The 20,591-nt window shown below is 35.2% G+C and overlaps 1 protein-coding gene across 3 annotated transcripts; it reads right to left on the bottom strand.

Moving 5' to 3' along the window:
- Nucleotides 1–251: 251 nt before the first annotated feature.
- LOC141672678 (uncharacterized) lies at nt 252–5,611 on the bottom strand. Of its 3 annotated transcripts, XM_074479331.1 has the most exons (8): nt 5,236–5,611; nt 3,255–4,045; nt 2,959–3,130; nt 2,584–2,870; nt 2,380–2,487; nt 1,973–2,288; nt 1,477–1,874; nt 252–958 (listed from the first exon to the last, which is right to left on the bottom strand). In XM_074479331.1, exons 1-8 carry the CDS (start codon nt 5,327–5,329, stop codon nt 485–487), a joined length of 2,640 nt encoding a protein of 879 aa, XP_074335432.1. In that variant the 5' UTR covers nt 5,330–5,611; the 3' UTR covers nt 252–484. The 3 variants fall into 3 exon arrangements, with proteins under 3 accessions (XP_074335432.1, XP_074335431.1, XP_074335433.1); XM_074479330.1 differs by having other exon boundaries at nt 2,380–2,870; XM_074479332.1 differs by having other exon boundaries at nt 791–927; nt 2,380–2,870.
- Between the last annotated feature and the right edge of the window lie 14,980 nt (nt 5,612–20,591).

The raw sequence follows: 20,591 nt of genomic DNA, 5'->3' as shown, positions 1-20,591 counted from the left end.
ATTTTAGGTTTATACTGTAAATATTCAACTATAAATTTTTATTAAAGTCTACAAAATTTGTAGGCTAGAAAAGTTTTTACACTGTCAAATCTACTAGTTTATACAAAATTTAGTGTAATTGCTCTTCAGTTTTTCGCAAATTTGCCAAAGTAATATTCTAGGAGGCAGGTAGGGGAAGAAATAATATAATTTGATTTACAAATTTGACAAACTCAAAATGTGTTAATCACAGAAACTTACCTGGTGGGAAATCTATACAATTAAATGTAAATTTTGGATGCTAATATGTCTACATTGTTGTGAGATGTTAGAATTTCCAAAATTTATCCAAGATACAGAAATACTTGTACTGTAGGCAAATTTTGATTGGTTGTATTTAGAGATGCTACGTACATATAGTTTTAACAAATTAAGATGGGGCGAACAGAATTCTGGAATTCTAGCAGTGCCCATTTAAAAATGTGTTGCACTCTAAACGATTACACTACACCTTACTATCTGGGTCAGGAGCTTCCAGATGATCTTCGAGGCTTTCTGTATCAATTGTTATGCTGACGGGTTGCCTCACTTCTGAATCAGTAGCATCACGAGAATTTCCAGGGTTTTCTACATTCATAACTATAGTCGACGTCGGCCTTCTGTATTTTACCAGTCTCTTAGTAAAAGCTGATACTCTTTTGAAAAGTTTTTGTTGCTCTAGAGTAGACTTTAGAGAGCTTATGATTTGCCTAATGACAAATATGGCGAGAGCAACAGTAGATGTGCATCCACTTAACATAAACAGAATTGCAAAGCTCTCTAATCCAATACCAGCATCTTCATTTGATAACAAAACTGGTTCCGCGCATTTCTCAGAGCTCAAGTATCTCTCCTCAAGTTCTAAAAGCTTCCCATTTTCTGCAATTTTCAGTATTGCCTTGTTTATATCTGGAAGCAAAGGGAAGTTCTTCTTAAACGCCTGTCATGTCATTATATATACAACTAATTAATGATTGTTTGTAGAGTTTACTCATTAGAAGTATTGGACAAACATATTTGGTTTAGGAATAGCAAATTGCAAACCAGGAAGATGAGGAGTATGTTTAAAACCAATAATAACCTCACCAAGGTGCAAACCAGGAAGATTAAGAGTATGTTCAAAACCAAGAGTAACCTCACTGCTAATAGAATAAGTCACTAAACAAATAGGTATATATCTGAAGTACTTTTTGGTTGTATCCTGCACTGTTTGGTGACCTGTCACGTTTTGTATATTGACAATAACTTGAGAAGCTAGGCATGATGAAACTGTTGCCTCGCCTCTCATTCTGTCGAGTATCCAATGATGGTTAAGGAAGGACTAGTTCAATCAAAAAAATCTTAACTTGTTTAACAATAATTGTGTAAATTTCGTTTCATCTTTAAATTCAACATAAGCTGTCATTTTTCTTGTTAGAACTACCCAGGGTGATGTATAGCAAGAGGAAGAGAACTTACAAAACCATATCCTCCAACTTTGAATATCTTTTCAGTTCTCATGAAGCTTTTACAGTACTGAGCAAGAAAGACTTTAGCAGAAGAAACTTCAAGAAATATGCCAGCTATTTCTCCGGTTTTGAGGGCTTTTGCATAGTCATGTGTTGATGTGTACTTCTTGATATTTGCAGAGTCGAAACCCAAGGCATTAATCATGTATGATTTATGAAATGACTCTCCGCAATACCCAACTGTTGCATTCATCTTCTTGAGTGTTGCAACATCCTTTGTTGCTGGTGCAAGCCTTTGAGCAGTGAGCATACCAGAAAGGATAGACGTGTAACTCTGGGTGAGTACTAGTGCCACAAAGAGCCACACAACCATTATCATCCTTGATAAAGTACTCTGCAGTTTGTCAGCTATATTTCACAAAAGCATAAGACTGTCATTTATTAGTCATCATGCTATCAGTGAAACACAGATTATAAGAACATTGTTGTTGCAACATAGAACTTACCACTCAAAGTGAAAAGTGTTGTAGACGCTGGCCAAAAGAGTGTTTCAATCTGATTCCAGACAGTGCCTGATCTGAATCCAGGATTGTCATTTCTCTCAATCAACCATACTATGAAGCCATTGTAAATGGTAATGGCTAGTATCAGGCCCCATAGTTCTGTTGTAAAGGGATTCATAAAGAGCCACACTTGAATAGGTGATCTTGACCGAATGGGTACTACCAACACCATTCCCAATTCTGTATAAGCCTGAGAGAAATGTGCGTACTTGTATCTTTCTTCCAGAATTGATACATCACCAGCTACCACATCAAACTCCTGTTTAAATCATCGACAATAGTCAATACATAATTTAAGAAGTAGCTGCTTACTAAAATAAAATCATTTGACGAAGTCCAGAAAATCTTACCCCTAAAGCTAGTTGTTTCAACAAATCATCATTATCCCCATCAAAAGAGTAATATTTGTATGTCAAGTTGTTGTTAACATCTGCAATTTTCATTGCTTCTTCCAAAACCTTAAGGGAAAATCCATCATAAGAAGTTACATTAGTTTTCGGATCAGTTTCTACCTTCACAAATTGTTGGAACATCGAATGGGCGGGTACACCCACCCTAATTGGCTCTGATTTACTTGTCAGAATACGCCGTCTTTTCTCAGTGTGCCACAATTGACTGGGTAATCGGGACCGAGTGGGCACTACTGACTTCCTTCCCAATTCTCTATAATGCTGTGAGAAATCTGTGTACTTAGGTGTTGCAACTTCGTTTGTAGCTGGTGCAAGCCTTGGAGCAGTGTTCATAGTAAAAAGGATAGAGTTGTAACTCTGTGCGAGTATTAGTGCCACAAGGAGCCCCACAACCATTACCATCCTCGATAAATTTCTGTGCAGTTTGTCAGCTAAATAATTCACAAAAGTATATATCAGTCATCGTGTTATTAGGTAAACATGAATTAGAAACACACTGAGTCTCAACATAGAACTTACCGCTCAGAGTGAATTTAGGGTTGTAATATATCTTAATTAACAATACTATGAAGCCATTGTAAATGGTGATGACTAGTATCAGGCTCCACAGTGGTGTGTACTGCAGTGATAATTCTTCGTCCATGTGTCTTTCTCTCAGAATTGATACATCACCAGCTACCGAATCAAAATTCTGTTCAAGTTAGTGACAATTAGATCCTAAGTAATACATAAGTTAAGAAGTAGCTTCATACCATGGACTTCAAAAAAAAAGAGCTGCTTCTTAATACAATCATTGACAAGTTTGAAATTTTTACCCCTGAAGCTATTTGTGTTAACAATTCATCATGCTCCCCAGCGAAAGAATGAAAAATGTATGTCAAGTCATTGTTAACATCTGTAATAGTTTTGGGATCAGTTTCAACCTTCACAATACGTTGTCTTCTCTCAGTGTACCATAGTTGTTCGGGCAACAGGACTTCTTTCGAGATCTCAATAGAGTTGAGGTAAAAAGCTGCAACATTAATGGTTTCTGAAAATCCAAATTCTTTTATCATGTATCGACTTTGATTTGTCTCTCCAGTTAAAATAACAAACACTACTACTTTGGCAGAAGAATTTTCCCAGTTGATGAATTGCAATTCTGCACTAGCATCTGCTGCAGAAATTTTTTGGAACAGATTTGTGATATTAGGTCTGCGGTAAAGAGCTCGGACGGGGTCATACGCTTCTGAAGCAAAGATGCCAGGCTTATCATGTTGTTCATCAGGATGAATAATGAAGTTTGACCAAAATCTTTTCCTGAAATTATGAAATATCTGGCAGTTTTCAGGAAAGAAAGTTTTGGTTTCTAAGACGTTCTGCAACGTGGATATCTTTTCGGGACCGACGGAATGGAAGAGTTCAGGAATGCTGTGTGTTGCGTTCAATGCATATCTGTCTCCTGCCATATTCAGTTTCTTTGCCAATTCGTAGAGACGATAACCTGATCCAAGAGTTGCAGGAATTACAAGTACTCTATGTATCTGTTTCCTGGGCTGATTGGCTTGAAGAAACCATTGGAATGTTGGCGTTGTTGGAATTGCATCAGCGGAAGATTGAAATACAGCTGCATGATCATGAGATTCGTCACTAGCAAAAATCTCAGTTCACTCTTTCTTTGCTGAATTCCATTTAATGTTTTCCCCGTTTTTCAGCGTTTGTTCAGGCCCCGAAAAATAGATTTCATGAAAATGTTACTTATGCGTTTATTTGATAATCTGAAAAATATTTTTTATGTTCATGAGTTTGTTTAGTATTAGGGAAATATTTAAAATATTTTTCACAAGGAAAAATTTTCTTTATGAAAAATGATGAATAATTTCCACTTTTCGGAAAGAGAAAATATTTTCCAAAACTAATTTTCTTCGAGAAATGTTAAATTCAGGCCTGATTTTAGTTTTCAGAGTAAATAGAAAGCGAAAAGATAAAACTGCCCCTTTAAGCACATAATTCACTCTTTTTTGCTGAATTCCATTTAATGTTTTCCCCGTTTTTCATCCTTTGTTTAGGCCCGGAAAAATAAATTTCATGAAAATGTTACTTGTGTGTTTATTTAATAATCTGAAAAATATTTTTCATATTTATGAGTTTGTTTGGCATTCAGGTAAATAAAATATTTTTTCACAAGAAAAAATTTCCTTTAAGAAAAATGATGAATTTCATGAAAATAACTTCCACTTTTCAGAATGAGAAAACATTCTCCAAAACTAATTTTTTTTGGGAAATTTTAAATTCAGGGCTGATTTTAAGCTTTCAGAGCAAATAAAAAGTGAAAAAACAAAGTTGCCGCTATAAGTACATAATTCACTCCTGAACGACGAGCATTTTATGGGAGGGTAGTTTGGTCTTTTGACTTCATTTTGCTCTGAAAATAAAAAATCTGCTCTAAATTTAACATTTTCCTTTTTTCATAATAGCAAAATAATTTATAATTTTTTTTTTGGAAATTACTTTTTTCATGAATTATTTCCACCAAAATTTTTCAGGAATTTTCTTGAGAAAACTTTTACGAGATTTTTTTCTGGAAAAATTATTTACATTTTTTTTCATGTTTAAAAGAAACAGACAGATATTTTTTGGGAAAAACAATTTACAGGACAATCTATAGTACTAAGAAAATATTTTTCAAAATGTAGTTGTTTTCCTAAAAAAAACCAAGCCTAAGGAAGTGTCAAATGTATTTTTCGAAAGCACCAGCTCTTTAGTACCCATAAATTGATTAGTGAAGAGATTGAAGAAATAAAAGAAAAAGTTTACCTTCCATAGCTGCAGGAGCATGTCTATCTTGAGAATTTGGGAAGTCAAGAAACAGACTTTGATTTCTAATACTATAGAAATCGTAAATCACCATCTCTATGGCTACTTTAGCCTCTCTGCAAGATGTTTGGATGCTAATTATTCCGGTCCTTCCATGTTGTATGACTGAGCTGATGAGGCTCCCATCGCCTAATTTCACTTGTGTATCAAGTAACAGGAGGCATGACAAAGATATGATAAGAAAGATCACAAAACTTGCTCATCACTTTTTGTTAGTTTAATCACACGATCAAAATTTTGGTTTGTTCAATGTATGAGATATCTATATCCTACTAGCAAGTCAACCAGTAAGTAGACTTCCTTTTCACACTTGCAATTTTACTCCGTTGTAGTAATGAATAATTACAATAATGTCCCTCCCATCTTTGTTAAATGCATCAAATTTTTCTAGTGCTCTACATCCTCTTTCCTCTCTTAAACGCTCTGCACGAAAATCATAATGCATGCTTTAAATTTTTTTGCTTGTATTTTAATTATATTATTATTCACGTTTCATGTTAAAAAAATATTAGTTATTTATTATTTATTACTTATATTTTATTTAAATATTTTCAATACAATTATTTATTTTCCTATTTTTCATTCTATCTCATCTTTCTTTATGATATTGGGTAAAATTATGATTTTTAAAATAAAATTGTAAAAAATATCATCTTTTTTTAAAAATATTTTACAAAAATACAATTTAAAATTTTACGGTCAAATTAAGTAATTGTAATAATCTTCTTTTGTATAAAACATTGTTTAATAAATTGAAATGATCAAATCACATACAACATTGAATTTAATAAAAAATAAATTCTATTACTTAATTGTAATTTATTAATCATATTTTAAATTGTCTTTTTACAAATAATTTCATAAAATTGTAAAGTGGTAAACTTTTTCTAAAAAAAACTTTAATAGTTTTGATAATTTACTTATAAAATTTATTTAAATAAAATACATCACACTCTTGTATTTAAATTAAAATAAGTATACTTTAATCTAACTAGTCACAAGAGTGTTATGTTGTATGGCAATCAGCGACTACTAAACACTGCATTTAATGCATGAGAAGGATATAAATATAAATATAATTTCAGATTATTGCGTTAAACAAATTTTTACTGCATTTAGTAACACCATTTCTTTTAAAAAAAAAGAAAAAAAGAATATGTCAGACAAGAGAAGTATAAACTGATTGCGCCCTTAATATGAAACTTCCTCGAACCGCCTAGGGTAATGCTGTGTAATTCATTAATTTTGTTTTTTTGCCGGAAGTCAACAAGTTTTATTATCACCCAATAAACAATATACATACACACTTTATTCCCAAAACTTTGATATGACAATACTGTTATAAAACTTGAGCTTAACAATTTATAACTTGTTTGTGAATGTATAGAGAGATATATAAAAATGAGAAATGAGAAGAGAAAAGTATCGATCAATTTTCATTCCTTCTCTCGCACCTTTAAACAAATGGATGCACCTTTAAACAAATGGATGCATCATACAATCCTATTTTTAGTACAAATGTCGAGCCACCTTTCTTTGAAATGTGTACACTTGCCTTTCCTTGGGAGTTGCATATTGATATTAACATTGCTGGCTTTGCATGTTCACGTGTATAGGGTCTTCACATATTTGATCTGATTATGCATTTAACAAGGGGAGAGCCTCTATTTTTCAAGAAACTAGTTTAACAAGCCGTGATTGGCTACGGTTTTATTACCGTATTTTTAAATAAAGTAAAAAAGTATTTAAATTTCCGTTATCGTGTTTATCATTTTAAATAATAACTTTGAAGACCCGACTCTTCTCCGATTTTTTTGTTATTGGATTTTTTTGATTTCAATCCGGTTTGTATCCGCCATATAAACCTCAAATATTAGCATCATAATCCCGACATTGATTGACATACATGTTTTTAATTATATTAAACAATAATAATAAATATAACAATAATAATAAATATAAGAACAACCCTAAAAACAGTAAAATAATCTTAATTTATCGAAGAAAAGTATTTTAAAGTGAATCATAAGAACAAATCTAGAATTTCACGCGAAACACAAATAAGAAAATACAAATATTGGTACATTCACAATTTCATTCACACAATACAATAAAAAATAAATATAAAATCAAGAATTTAATTCAGAAACAACACATACACATACATATATACATACATACATAAATACACACACACACATATATATATATATATATAGAAGGAGATGCCTCTGCTAGTGTCGATATGTATAAACTCTTCTGCATATAATAAATCCCTCATTTTATAATTTTATATTTTGATGTATTTTTTCATAAACAAGTCTCTATAATTATTTTTTGACTTAATATGTAATATTAATTTGGTTTGACTTTAAAAGAAAGTCTACAAGAATATAAGACTTGTTATGTAAAATTAATTTTATTTGACTAAAAGAGAAAGTTTAAAAGGAAATTAGGTAATTGTACTTTTTAATAAGATTAATTTTTTTTTGACTTGAAAAGAACGTTTAGGAGATTATAAGTTAATTTTAGGTTTTATTTTTAATTTAAAAAAAGAGAAAATTTGAAAAATAGAATGAAGCAATCTAAGAGGCGACACATAAACGTTTATTTCTTCTCCTTTATATAAGTATATTGATTTTTTCACAAAATGATTAGAATGGATGAGCCCCTATATTCCACAATTAATGTATCCTATATCATTTGTAGCCATTTTGTATTTTTGTTGTAACTTATCTTGTGCATTTATAACACCTACCTGACAAGCATATATTATAACCAATATTTATTGAAATGAGAACCCACTTAATTGTGAGAACTGAGATATAATCTCAGCCAATGCATTTTATTCCTTGTCTTAATCACAATTACACATTTTAAAATTTTATTTTATACTTCATTTTTCATCCACCTCTCTACCCACCACCCACCCATCACTATTACCCATCAGTTGCCTCTTTCGGAATACACAAGAGTTTTTGTTCTTTCTCTCTCTCATCCGATCCATCTCGCCGATTCCGCTTTTCTGGATTCAAAGCTTTTTCAGTTAAATAATCGTTCGTCTCCCTCTGAAGCAACTGGAGCCCGTCGTTTTTCCGGCATCTGAGTCTTATTTTGTTCCTTCACCGTTTAGATAGTTTTGATTCCACATCATGTAGCATTTATATGTTTTTTTCATTTTCGGGGATTTTGCTTTGTAATTGGTGATTTTTCAGATTTGGGGGTTTGTAGATGATGGCGGTGATCAGGTGGTGGTGGTGATGTCGTGGTCGTGATTTGATGGTGGTTAGTGATTATTGTTATGATTTTTAATTAAATCTAGTGATTATTGTTATGATGTTGATGATTGGAGTTGATAAATTGAGTTGGTGGTTGGACATGGTGGGCAGAAATAGTGGCTAAATGTGGTGATTTTGTTATAGATAATATATAACTATAGAGATAGATTTAAGAAGAGAAGAGCTACATGTTAGAGATGGAGATTATCACACCATTTTATTCATATGTCCAACCACATATTACAAGGTTTATATAGGGCCATAACTTGTGAGTTACAAGTAAATGAAAGGCCAAGAGGTGTGTATAACATTAAAGGAAGCTGAAAAGCTAAGAGTCATCCATTAAATATATAACACTCCCCCTTGGATGACTCACATCAACAACATGCTTCATTAAAACCTTACTAGGAAAAACCCCAGTGAAGGAAAAAGAGTACATGTGTTGTATAAATAATAAAATATCATGACCCCCCCCATTTGAACATATATAACTACTAGCATACATCCCGAAATCTACGCATTCCAATCTTGTGCACTAATTTCTCAAAAGGAGTTATAGGAAGCGCTTTTGTGAATAAATCTGCTGGATTCTCACATGAGTAAATCTGACAAACATCAATTTCCCTTCTCCGTTGAAGTTCATGAATGATGAAAAATTTTGGGTCAATGTTCTTTGTTCGATCTTCTTTAATGTAGCCTTCCTTCGTCTGAGTGATACATGCTTCATTATCTTCGAAAAGATCAGTAGGAGTTCATTTATTAACTGAAAGATCACATGATTCTCGAATATGATGGACTAGAGATCTTAACCATACACACTCTCGACCTGTTTCATGAAGTGCTAACAACTCAGCATTATTCGAAGAAGTTGCTGCAAGAGTCTATTTTGTAGATCGCCAAGATATTGCAGTCCCGCCATATGTGTATATATAATCTGTTTGTGATCTTCCTTTGTGTGGATCAGACCGATATCCTACATCTGCATAACCAACTAATTCTACTTTTGAGTCTTTATAATAAAAATAAACCCATATACATTGTTCCTCGAAGATATCTAAATATTTGTTTCACACCAGTCCAATATCTTCGAGTTGGAGCAGAACTATGTCTTGCCAAAAGGTTAACAGAAAATGCAATATCAGGACGTGTAAAATTGGCAAGATACATTAGTGCACCAATGACACTAAGATATGGTACTTCCGGACCAAGAAGTTCTTCTCCCATTTCTCTTGGACGGAATGGATCCTTATTCTTTTCTAACGATTGTACAACCATGGGTGTACTCACATGATATGCCTTATCCATAATAAACCAAACCTGTTAGGAATATGTGTATTAGTTTGATGATAAGTTAAACAAAACACTTAAGTAGAAATCTAGTGTTTGTAGCCTCAACGGATAAGACCATTCTGGCTATCCGTTGATGGAGTAGCTTTACTTAGAAATAAATTTAGTATTGTAGCACATTTCAGTTTCTGTATTTAAGATATAATTCTTAGATGATTGTGGGAAATTATAAGTCATGTTGACTACTAGTGGATATGCAAATAGGAGGGCTAATTATAAATATTCCATGCCTTGTAATTTTGTATAAGTGAAGTAGTATCAACTGATGAATTAAAGGCCTTCAACGGATGAGAAACAAAGCTTTAACGGATGTCTCTAAAGCTTCAACGGATAACATCCATCAATGGATGAGTGCATTAACGGATAAAGCTTCAACTGCTAATGCATCAATGGATAAAGCCATCAACGGATGAAAGCTTCAACGGATGCTCAGTTCAATAGCAGTTGACAGTGACAATTCATAAGCTGACAGAGGCACATGGGTTGACAGAGACAATTGGAATGTGGTAGCCTCTTGGAGGAATCAAGAAAATACAGTATTTCCATTCTGGTGCAAACAAGGAAGTATTCAAAGATTCACAGATTATCCTAGATTGCATTGAATAGAGAAATGAAGAAGAAACATGTGAAGAATCTTTTTAATTGTATTTGTACTTTTGTCTTCACTTGTAAACTTGGTAATATATAAACCAAGTTGCAGCTAGTAATTAGATTGTGAATTTTCCAGAGCTATTTAGAAAAACATAGAGAGAAAATCATCTAGTTTGTACTAGGACGCAGCTGTGATCAATTCTTTTGAATCACAGATTTTCTGAAATACACATCTCTGGTGGAACAACAAATCCACCAGAAAAGTTTTTAAAGCCTTTGTGTTCTTTATATTTGTATCTTGAATATATATCTGTCTGCACCTGCCTAAAGCAATTCACACACAACTGTTCATCAAAACACTTAGCCTTTGAAACTGCTCAAAACTTGAAATTTTTTTGAGATTTACATTCAACCCCCCTTCTGTAAATCTCATTATTAGTTCCTTGGGAATAACAATTGGTATCAGAGCAAGCTCTTAACTTACAAAGAGTTTAAAGATCTATTCTACTAACATCATGAGTAAGAAGGATATTGGTGTAAAGATTCCAATCCTGGAATGAGATAATTATCATCACTGGAAAGTGAAGATGCATCTACATCTTCTCTCTCAAGATGAAAGCTACATCAACTGCATTGAAAATGGTCCTCACATCCCTCACAAGGTAGCCACAGCTGCAACTGCCACAGTTGCTATTGGACAGTCTATTCCCAAGCCAAAAGCAGAATGGACTGATGAAGATATTAAAGAAGTTCACAAGGACAAGAAAGCCATGAACATTCTGTTTAATGGTCTAGATCAAAATATGTTTGATAATGTCATTAACAGCCAAACTGCTAAGGAAATTTGGGATACTGTGCAACTCATCTGTGAAGGTACTGAACAAGTCAGAGAAAACAAAATGCAGCTTCTCATTCAATAGTATGAATACTTTCATTTTGAAGAAGGAGAATCACTGAATAATACCTTCAATAGATTTCAGAAACTGTTGAATGGATTGAAGCTGTATGACAGAGTGTACCAAGTCAAGGATTCCAGCTTAAAATTTCTAAGGTCTCTACCAAAGGAATGGAAGCCTATGACTGTTTTACTAAGGAATTCTCAAGATTATAAGGACTTCACACTTGAAAGATTATATGGAATTTTGAAGACCTATGAACTTGAGATGGAGCAAGATGAGCTGTTGGAAAAGGGAAAGAGAAAAGGTGGATCAGTTGCACTTGTAGCTGACAATGAGAAGACTGAAGCCAGGAATGAAGAAAAGACAATGCCAAGTCTCAAAATTGGCACAAGCAAATCAGAATCAAGCAAGGGAAAGGAGCAAGTAGCTGAGGTTGAAGATAGTTCCAGTCAAGATGACTCTGATGATGTTGATGAACATCTGGCTTTTCTGTCCAGGAGGTTTGCAAAGATGAAATTCAAGAAAAATGCTAAATTCACTAAGTCAAACAAGAACATGGTGGACAAATCTAAGTTCAAATGTTATAACTGTGGCATAAGTGGACACTTGGCAAATGAGTGCAGAAAGCCAACCTCTGATAAGAAGAAATTTGAGCAAGTGGATTACAAAAAGAAATATTTCGATTTGCTCAAACAAAAGGAAAGAGCTTTTCTGACTCAGGATGACTGGGCAGAGGATGGAACCAATGAAGATGATGATATGGAATATGTCAACCTAGCCCTGATGGCTAAAATCTGATGAAAATGAAACTAGTTCATCAAGCAACCAGGTAATTACTACTGACCTCTCTCAGCTTTCTAAGATTGAATGCAATGAAGCCATAAATGATATATCCAATGAATTATATCATCTGCGTGTTTCCCTTAAATCACTAGCTAAAGAAAACACAAGAATTAAAGAGAATAATTTATTTTTAAGTGATAGGAATGATATGTTAGAGGGTAAGGTAATTGAGCTTAAAAAGATTAAAATCAAATGCTTATCTGTTGAGAGTGAACTAGAAGAATCTGTTAAGAAAGTAAAAATTCTTTCTAAACAATTAGAACGTGAACAAGATGTAATCAAGGTCTAAAAAACATCTAGGGATGTTAGTGCTCAGATTGTCAAGGTTCAGGGAATTGAATTACTCTGTGAGAATGCCTGGAAGAAAAATAAAAAGGAAGTAGAATTAATTGATGGATTGTCAACGGATGTGGAAACAATGGATGATGAAAGTTATCCGTTGAAGGAAGAAAAGGAGCATCCGTTGAAGGCTCATCAATCAAAACAGGCAAGTGATTCTAAAAGGAACAATTTGAAAAATCTCAATAAGAAGTTTGGTTCAACTTCCAAGAACTTTGTCAAAGAAGAAGCTAGCACATCCAAAGATGCTAGTAAGGTGAATATAGGACACATGACTTTAGATCAGTTAAAAAATAGGCTTAAGATGGTTGAGGATAAAAAGGAAACTAAAAGGAAATCTAACAGAAATGGAAAGGTAGGGATTAACAAACACAACAACTACACACCTGATAAGTATGCTCCTAGAAAAAGTTATGTGAATTGTAAAAGTGTTAATCATCTATCTGCTAACTGCAAGTCTGTTAAGAATGCTCCCATGCCTTTAACTCCTTCTATGTCTAACATGTCTATGTCACCTATGCATGTTATGCCTGATATGTCTCAACAGAATCCTCATGCACATTTTGCAAACATGCCATATGTTAATAATCCTTATTTTGCTGCATTCAGTATGCCTCAAATGCCATACAACATGCCTATGTGGAATAATATGTTTGTACAATCTATGCCTTATCAAATTCAACCAAATGTGCTAAATGATTCTGTGACTAACTCTACACTTCAACCAACTACATCTGAGACCAAGGTTGACCCAAAGTTACCTAAGTCAAAAGATGCAGGAGGTATGAAGTCTAGGAAAAAGACTAACAAGGCTGGACCCAAGGAAACTTGGGTACCAAAATCAACTTGATTTGATTTTATTGTGTGCAGGGAAAAAGAAGAAATCTATGGTACTTGGACAGTGGTTGTTCAAGGCACATGACAGGAGATTTCACCCTGCTCACAGAGTTCAAGGAGAGAGTTGGCCCTAGCATAACCTTTGGAGATGATAACAAAGGGTTCACTATGGGATATGGCTTGATTTCAAAAGAAAATGTCATCATTGATGAAGTTGCATTAGTTGATGGTCTCAAACACAATCTATTGAGCATCAGTCAACTATGTGACAGAGGGAATACTGTTTCCTTCAATTCTGAAGCCTGTGTTGTCACAAGTAAGAAGGACAACAAAGTGGTTCTAACTGGAGTTAGAAAAGGGAAGGTGTACTTGGCTGACTTCAACTCTACAAATGCAGAATCAATTACTTGTCTTTTCATCAAAGCAAGTCCAGATGAAAGTTGGCTATAGCACAAGAAGCTGTCCCATTTGAATTTCAAGACAATGAATGATCTAGTCAAAAAGGACTTAGTTAGAGGAATGCCTCTAGTGGAATTCTCAAGGGATGGACTGTGTGATTCTTGTCAGAAAGGAAAGCAAAAGAGAGCATCATTCAGTAAGAAGCTTGAATCAGCAATTGATGAACCATTACAACTGCTACACATGGATCTTTTTGGACCAGTCAATATATTGTCAATTTCAAGGAAAAGATATTGCCTAGTGATTGTAGATGACTTCTCTAAGTTTTCATGGACCTACTTTCTTGGATCAAAGGATGAAGCTAGTGAAATCATTATTAATCACATCAAGCAAGTCAACAATCATCCAGATTTCAAAGTAAGGAATATCAGGAGTGACAATGGAACTGAGTTCAAGAATTCTACTATGAGGTTGTTCTGTGAAGAAAATGGGATCATGCATGAGTTCTCAGCTCCAAGGACTCCACAACAAAATGGTGTGGTGGAAAGGAAGAACAGATCACTAATTGAAGCTACAAGAACAATGCTTGAAGAGTCAAAACTCCCAACATACTTTTGGGTTGAGGCTGTTAACTGTGCATGTTACACTCAGAATATTTCTCTAATCAGTCAGGCAAAAGGCATGACTCCCTATCAATTGTTCAAGAGAAGAAAACCAACTTTAAACTTTCTTCATGTCTTTGGTTGTAAATGCTACATTCTAAGGAATCAACCTGATCACAAAGGGAAGTTTGATGCAAAGGCTGATGAAGGAATATTTGTTGGCTATTCTGCTGGAAAATCATATAGGGTCTACAATCTAAGAACCAACATTATTATGAAATCTGTGCATGTTGTGTTTGATGATAAAAAGATTGATGGACTAACAGATGAGGGACATCATGAAGGACTCAAATTTGACAACATTGAGATATATTGTGATGATAGTGAAGATGAGAATGATGGAGAAGGCACCTCGAAAAGAATTCAAAATCTGCCTTTGGATAATGCACAAAATGCTGCATCAGTTGAAAGTCATAATTCAGCATCCGTTGATAGAAGTAATGCAGCATCCGTTGAAAGACAAAGTGCATCATCCGTTGAAGTACATAATGAAGCATCTGTTGATCATAGCCTATCAACGAATAATCAATTCACTTTATCAGTTGATAGAACTCCCAGTTCCTTTCAAAGGATCAGTAACTCAGGGGGAGTTTCAACCAATCAACACTCTATCTCACATCATGACAATACTGAGGCAACCTCATCTAGAGCTAATCTACCACCTCAAAGGAAATGGACCAAGAATCATCCTTTTGAATTGATCATTGGTGATGCAACATCTAGGGTGTAGACTAGAAGGGCTACTCAAGACGAATGTCTATACAGTAGTTTTCTATCACAGGAGGAACCTAAGAGAGTGGAAGAAGCTCTATTGGATCCAGATTGGATTTTAGCAATGCAAGAGGAGCTAAACCAATTTGAGAGGAACAAGGTATGGAAGCTGTACCCAAGCCAAAGAACAAGAGCTCTATTGACACAAAATGGGTATTCAGGAACAAGATGGATGAAAATGGCATTGTCATATGGAATAAAGCCAGATTGGTTGCCAAGGGCTATTCTCAACAAGAGGGAATAGATTTTGATGAGACATTTGCTCCAATTGCAAGACTTGAAGCCATCAGAATCTTTCTAGCCTATGCAGCCCATACCAATTTCAAAGTCTATCAAATTGATGTCAAGAGTGCATTTCTCAATGGAGAATTGGAGGAAGAAGTTTATGTAAGCCAACCTCCAGGATTTGAAGATCTAAATTTTCCAGACTATGTGTATTATCTGTTGAAAGCACTCTATGGACTAAAGCAAGCACCTAGAGCCTGGTATGAGACTTTGTCAAAATTTCTTCTAGATAATCACTTCACAAGAGGTACTGTTGACAAAACTCTTTTCTTTAGAAGTGTTAATGGCTCTACAATACTTGTTCAAATCTATGTAGATGATATTATATTTGGTTCTACAGATGATAAGCTTTGTAAAAAGTTTGCTAAGTTAATGCAAAGTAAATATGAAATGAGCATGATGGGAGAGCTAACTTATTTTCTTGGTTTACAAGTTAAACAAGTTAGTGGTGGAATTTTTATTAGTCAAACTAAATATATTTATGATCTTTTAAAGAAGTTTGACTTAATGGATTGTTCATCTGCAAAAACTCCCGTGGCCACTGCCACCAAGCTTGAATTAAACAAGGCTGAAAAGTCTGTGGATATTACAAGTTATAGATGCATGGTTGGCTCACTTCTATATTTAACTGCTAGTAGACCTGATATAATGTTTTCTACATGTCTCTGTGCTAGATTTCAAGCTGACCCTAAAGAATCTCACTTAGTGGCTATTAAAAGAATTTTCAAATATCTCAAAGGGACACCAAATCTAGGAATTTGGTACCCTAGAGAGTCTGGTTTTGATCTAATTGGCTACTCAGATGCAGATTATGCAGGCTGCAAAATAGACAGGAAAAGTACAACTGGTACCTGTCAATTTCTAGAGAATAAGCTTATGTCATGGTTCAGCAAGAAGCAAAATTCTGTTTCTACATCAACAGCTGAAGCTGAGTACATTGCTGCTGGTAGTTGCTGTGCACAGATACTGTGGATGATGAATCAACTATTTGACTATGGGCTAACTGTTAACAAAATTCCTATATTCTGTGACAACACAAGTGCCATTGCCATTACTGAAAATCCAGTGTATCACTCAAGAACCAAGCACATTGACATCAAGTACGACTTTATAAGGGAACATGTGACGAATGGTACAGTGGAACTTCATTTTATTCCAAGTGAAAAGCAGATTGCAGACATATTTACCAAGCCACTTGATGAATCAACATTTACAAGATTAGTAAGCGAGCTAGGTATGCTTAATTATTCATAAATTCATGTCCTTATTATAATTTGTTTTGAAGCCTGAAATGAATTTGTTGCAAGAACAAAGTTGGCTTTAAGTAAAGTTTATTCTATCAATGGATATTCCCTATCCGTTGAAAGCCAAAATTGTTCTATCAACGGATGTTCACTATTCGTTGAAAGACAAATACATTTCTGGTAATTTTATCCTCCAACGGATAAAACTATGTTAATCTTCAACGGATAACTATTTACCTCATCCGTTGAAGTGTCACATCAGTTGTTTTAAGTAAGTCACAACCGTTGATTCTTTTACTTAACCGTTGATACATATATATATACACAACTGTATGTATTTGTATTAAAGGCTGTTTTTAGAATTTATACAGTTTTCTTTATTCTCAAACGGCTGTAATTTACTTAAAAATATTGATTAATCATTCTCCTTACGTTTTAATTTGAGAAAGTATAAAAGCTCTTGAATTTTTATTCTCACTTTACGCGTTCTTGCAAATTTTCAAAAGCTTTTACTGTCTTTCTCTCCCAAAACTCTCAACTTTTCTCTGCAACCTCTACCCACTACAATGGCACCAGTAGTAAAGATAATGTCCCAGTCTGTATTTGTCTATGAGAAAAACAATTTCGTAGCTTTGGTGGAAAAGAATGAAGCCCACTCAGATTATCACAAGATGATGGACTTCATCAAAAACTGCAAACTAAGCTATGCAATGCTGGAAGCCCCAACTATTTACTGTGAGGTAATTGAGGAGATTTGGACAACTGCAGAGTTCAACCCCACTGATATGACCATCTCTTTCACTCTCAAAGGTAAAGATTACTGTATTAACTGTGATGATATACAGTCCTATTTCAAACTACCTGAGAACAATTCCATGACACCACACACTGATAATGATGTATCTAGCATGTTAGATTCCATAGGCTATTCTTTTGATTCTGCTAGTTTAGGGAGTATTAGAAGAAAAGGCCTTAGGAAAGAATGGAGTTTTCTTGTGATGCCTTTATCAAGGTTTTCTCTGGGAAAATTAGTAATTTTGATGCAATAACTTCATCTCTAGTTAATATGCTCTATATGCTAGTTTCTGATAGGTATTTTAATTTTAGCAACTATGTCATGCTAGAATTGGGTACCAGGTTAGGTAACAAAACTAATAAACCTCATAACATCTACTATGCTAGATTCTTTATGTTATTGGCTAACCATGTTGCTGAAGGTTTGGTCATAACCAATGAGAGTAATAAACTCAAATGCTGGGCACAAGAGAAAAGGGTCCTTGCAGACCTTTTGAGAATTAACCTCAACAATCAGGTGCCATTGGTATATTTACCAATAATGAATGCACCTGAGGTAAGTGAGGTAAATACTTCTTCAACTCCTACTACTTCCAACCCCATTATTTCTTTGCCTTCAAGTGTGGCCATGGAATCTGTGTCCTTGTCCCAACAGATTCCTATCAAAGCCACCAAACCTAAAGTTTCAAGACCAAAGTCAAAGAAAACCACCTCTGTTGTTTCTCAAAAGACAACAGTTGTAACAGCTACCATAAACCCTGAGGGGAGTGAACAGGGTGTCAGTGGTGAGGGGAGGGGTGAACATCAAGAAACCCCCCAGGATAAGGTAGGAGAGGTGAGTGGTACCCCAGCTAGCCAAGCTATAGTTTCTCAAAAGACTGTGGTGGTTGAAAATGATTCAAACTCATCCCTAGTTGCATCCTCCCAAAAGGGTGCAGCTATTGAAAATAGTCCCCAACCAGGGACACAGAACAAAAGAGGGAGGGACACTGAAGCCACACACTCACCTGTAAAAGCCTTTACAAGAAGGAAGAGGATCAAAACCTCAGTTTCCACACAGGGTGCACACACTGCACAGATATACCCACCTGTATCCATGCCTTCTCAAATTCAGCTTGATGTGACTCCAACAAATGTGGAGTCACAACCACATTCTCTCAAAATCGACACACATCAAGCACCAAATTCTCCATCACCATCTCTGGATGTGGACATGATATTCACATCAATTCCCGATTCTCCCTCTTTACAACTCAGGGAGGAGCCCCACTCAAATACTGGTGATCATCATCTTTTAGATGACTTGTTGGATCATCAACCAATTCTTTCAGATTTGGTTGAAGAATCTGTGTCCCCTAAATTAAAATCAATCCACACAGATTCAACAATCATGTCACTTTCAATTTCTACTTCTTTTCCTTCTTCAACGGATATTTTTCATCCGTTGACAAGTGGTTGTTCTTCGACGGATAAGCTTAACAGCAGTTATCCGTTGATACCATCAGTTCCTACTTCAACGGATACTCCCTATCCGTTGATAGTCTCTACACAAATAACTGAATCAATTCCAAGTGTAGAAGACATGGTTACTGTACAATCATTTCTAGGATTGAGGGAAGGGAGTGATAATTTGAGTGAGAGGCTGGGTTGCTCCCAGGCAAAAGGAGAGCTTGAGAGTCTAAATATGCATGCTATTTCTTCCAGCATGGCAAAAGAAAGTGAGAGGAGTGCCACCTTAGTAGGTGAGGGTGAGGGTGTGAGGAGTGTGAGCCAGGGGGAGCCCCTGATGCAAGAAAAGAGATAAATTGAGAGAAAAGAAGGTACATAAGGTATAAGGGTGGATCCAACCATTGCCAATGAGTCAATGATTGTGGATGATGTTGAAAAGGAAAGACAATTTCAGCAACATTACAAGGCTGTAATTGATAACATTTCCTTGGATGCTGACACTTTTACTCATCCTGTGTCAGCCTATCAATTGTTGGCTACTCAGGGCAATGAAGAGGCAGATAAGACTTTAAACCTAGTGCATACTTCAGAATCTCTACAAAGGGATATAACTGCTGTCAACTTGATGCCTTCTACAGCTGGTGAGCCATCTGAAGAATTTGGAGTAAATTCTAATGATGATGACTCTGTTTCATTTGATGGAAGCATGAAATTAGGGGGAGATGAAGGCCCAAGTTCTATTCCAGATTTACCTGAATTGGCATTGAAAAAGGAGTCAACACCAGGACAATTCAATTTCTCCTTAGTCAAACAAATCATGTCAATCCAAAGAGCCATTCAGAACTCCTCCAATGCTGGTACCAAGGCTTTTCTTCAAGCCCACCTAGATTCTCTACATCTCATGAAGCTACAACAATTAAGGCAGAATCTGAGTGTGGATGAGCTCAAGAAGGATATAGATGACTTAAAGTCCTACAATTCTGAGAAGCTGGATTCAGTCATGCCCTATGGTACCATGCAGGACTTGTTACTGAGACTAAGGAGAGAATCAGATGCTGAAAAGAGGCTGGCCAAGTTGGAGGACATAGTTCATGTCATTGAAAACTCTGTGGTCACCATTCTTCAAAATCAACAGTCTCAGACAAGTCTACTCATGCAGCTGGCTGAAGCACAATGCTTGAATCCTCTCCTTGATGATAACAAAAAGGGGGAGAATAAAGAAGGGGGAGGGGAGCCATCTACAAACATCCAAATATCCAAAGTGCTAGTTCCTGCCATCACTACTTCTCCAACACTTCAAATCAAAGGAAAGCTTGATGGAATTGATCTAATCCAGCTAGTAGCAGCTGAGATGAAGGTGAAAGAGCAAAGGAGACAAATTGATGAAATGATGCAACAGGTGTTTGGCTCTACAACCTCAAAATCATTATCTGTGAAACATAACACAAAGGTTGAGCCAATCATTATGGAGCACAAGCCAGTAAGGAGGAATAAGGTTGGAGAAACTTCCTTCAGAAATTTGAAACCCATGGTACTCAAGCCATCCACTAGATTCAA

Source organism: Apium graveolens, chromosome 7 (genome assembly GCF_009905375.1).
Source record: "Apium graveolens cultivar Ventura chromosome 7, ASM990537v1, whole genome shotgun sequence".
Lineage (NCBI taxonomy): Eukaryota > Viridiplantae > Streptophyta > Magnoliopsida > Apiales > Apiaceae > Apium > Apium graveolens.
Note: the sequence above shows the minus strand (reverse complement) of the source record. Positions and strands in the feature narration are given on the sequence as shown.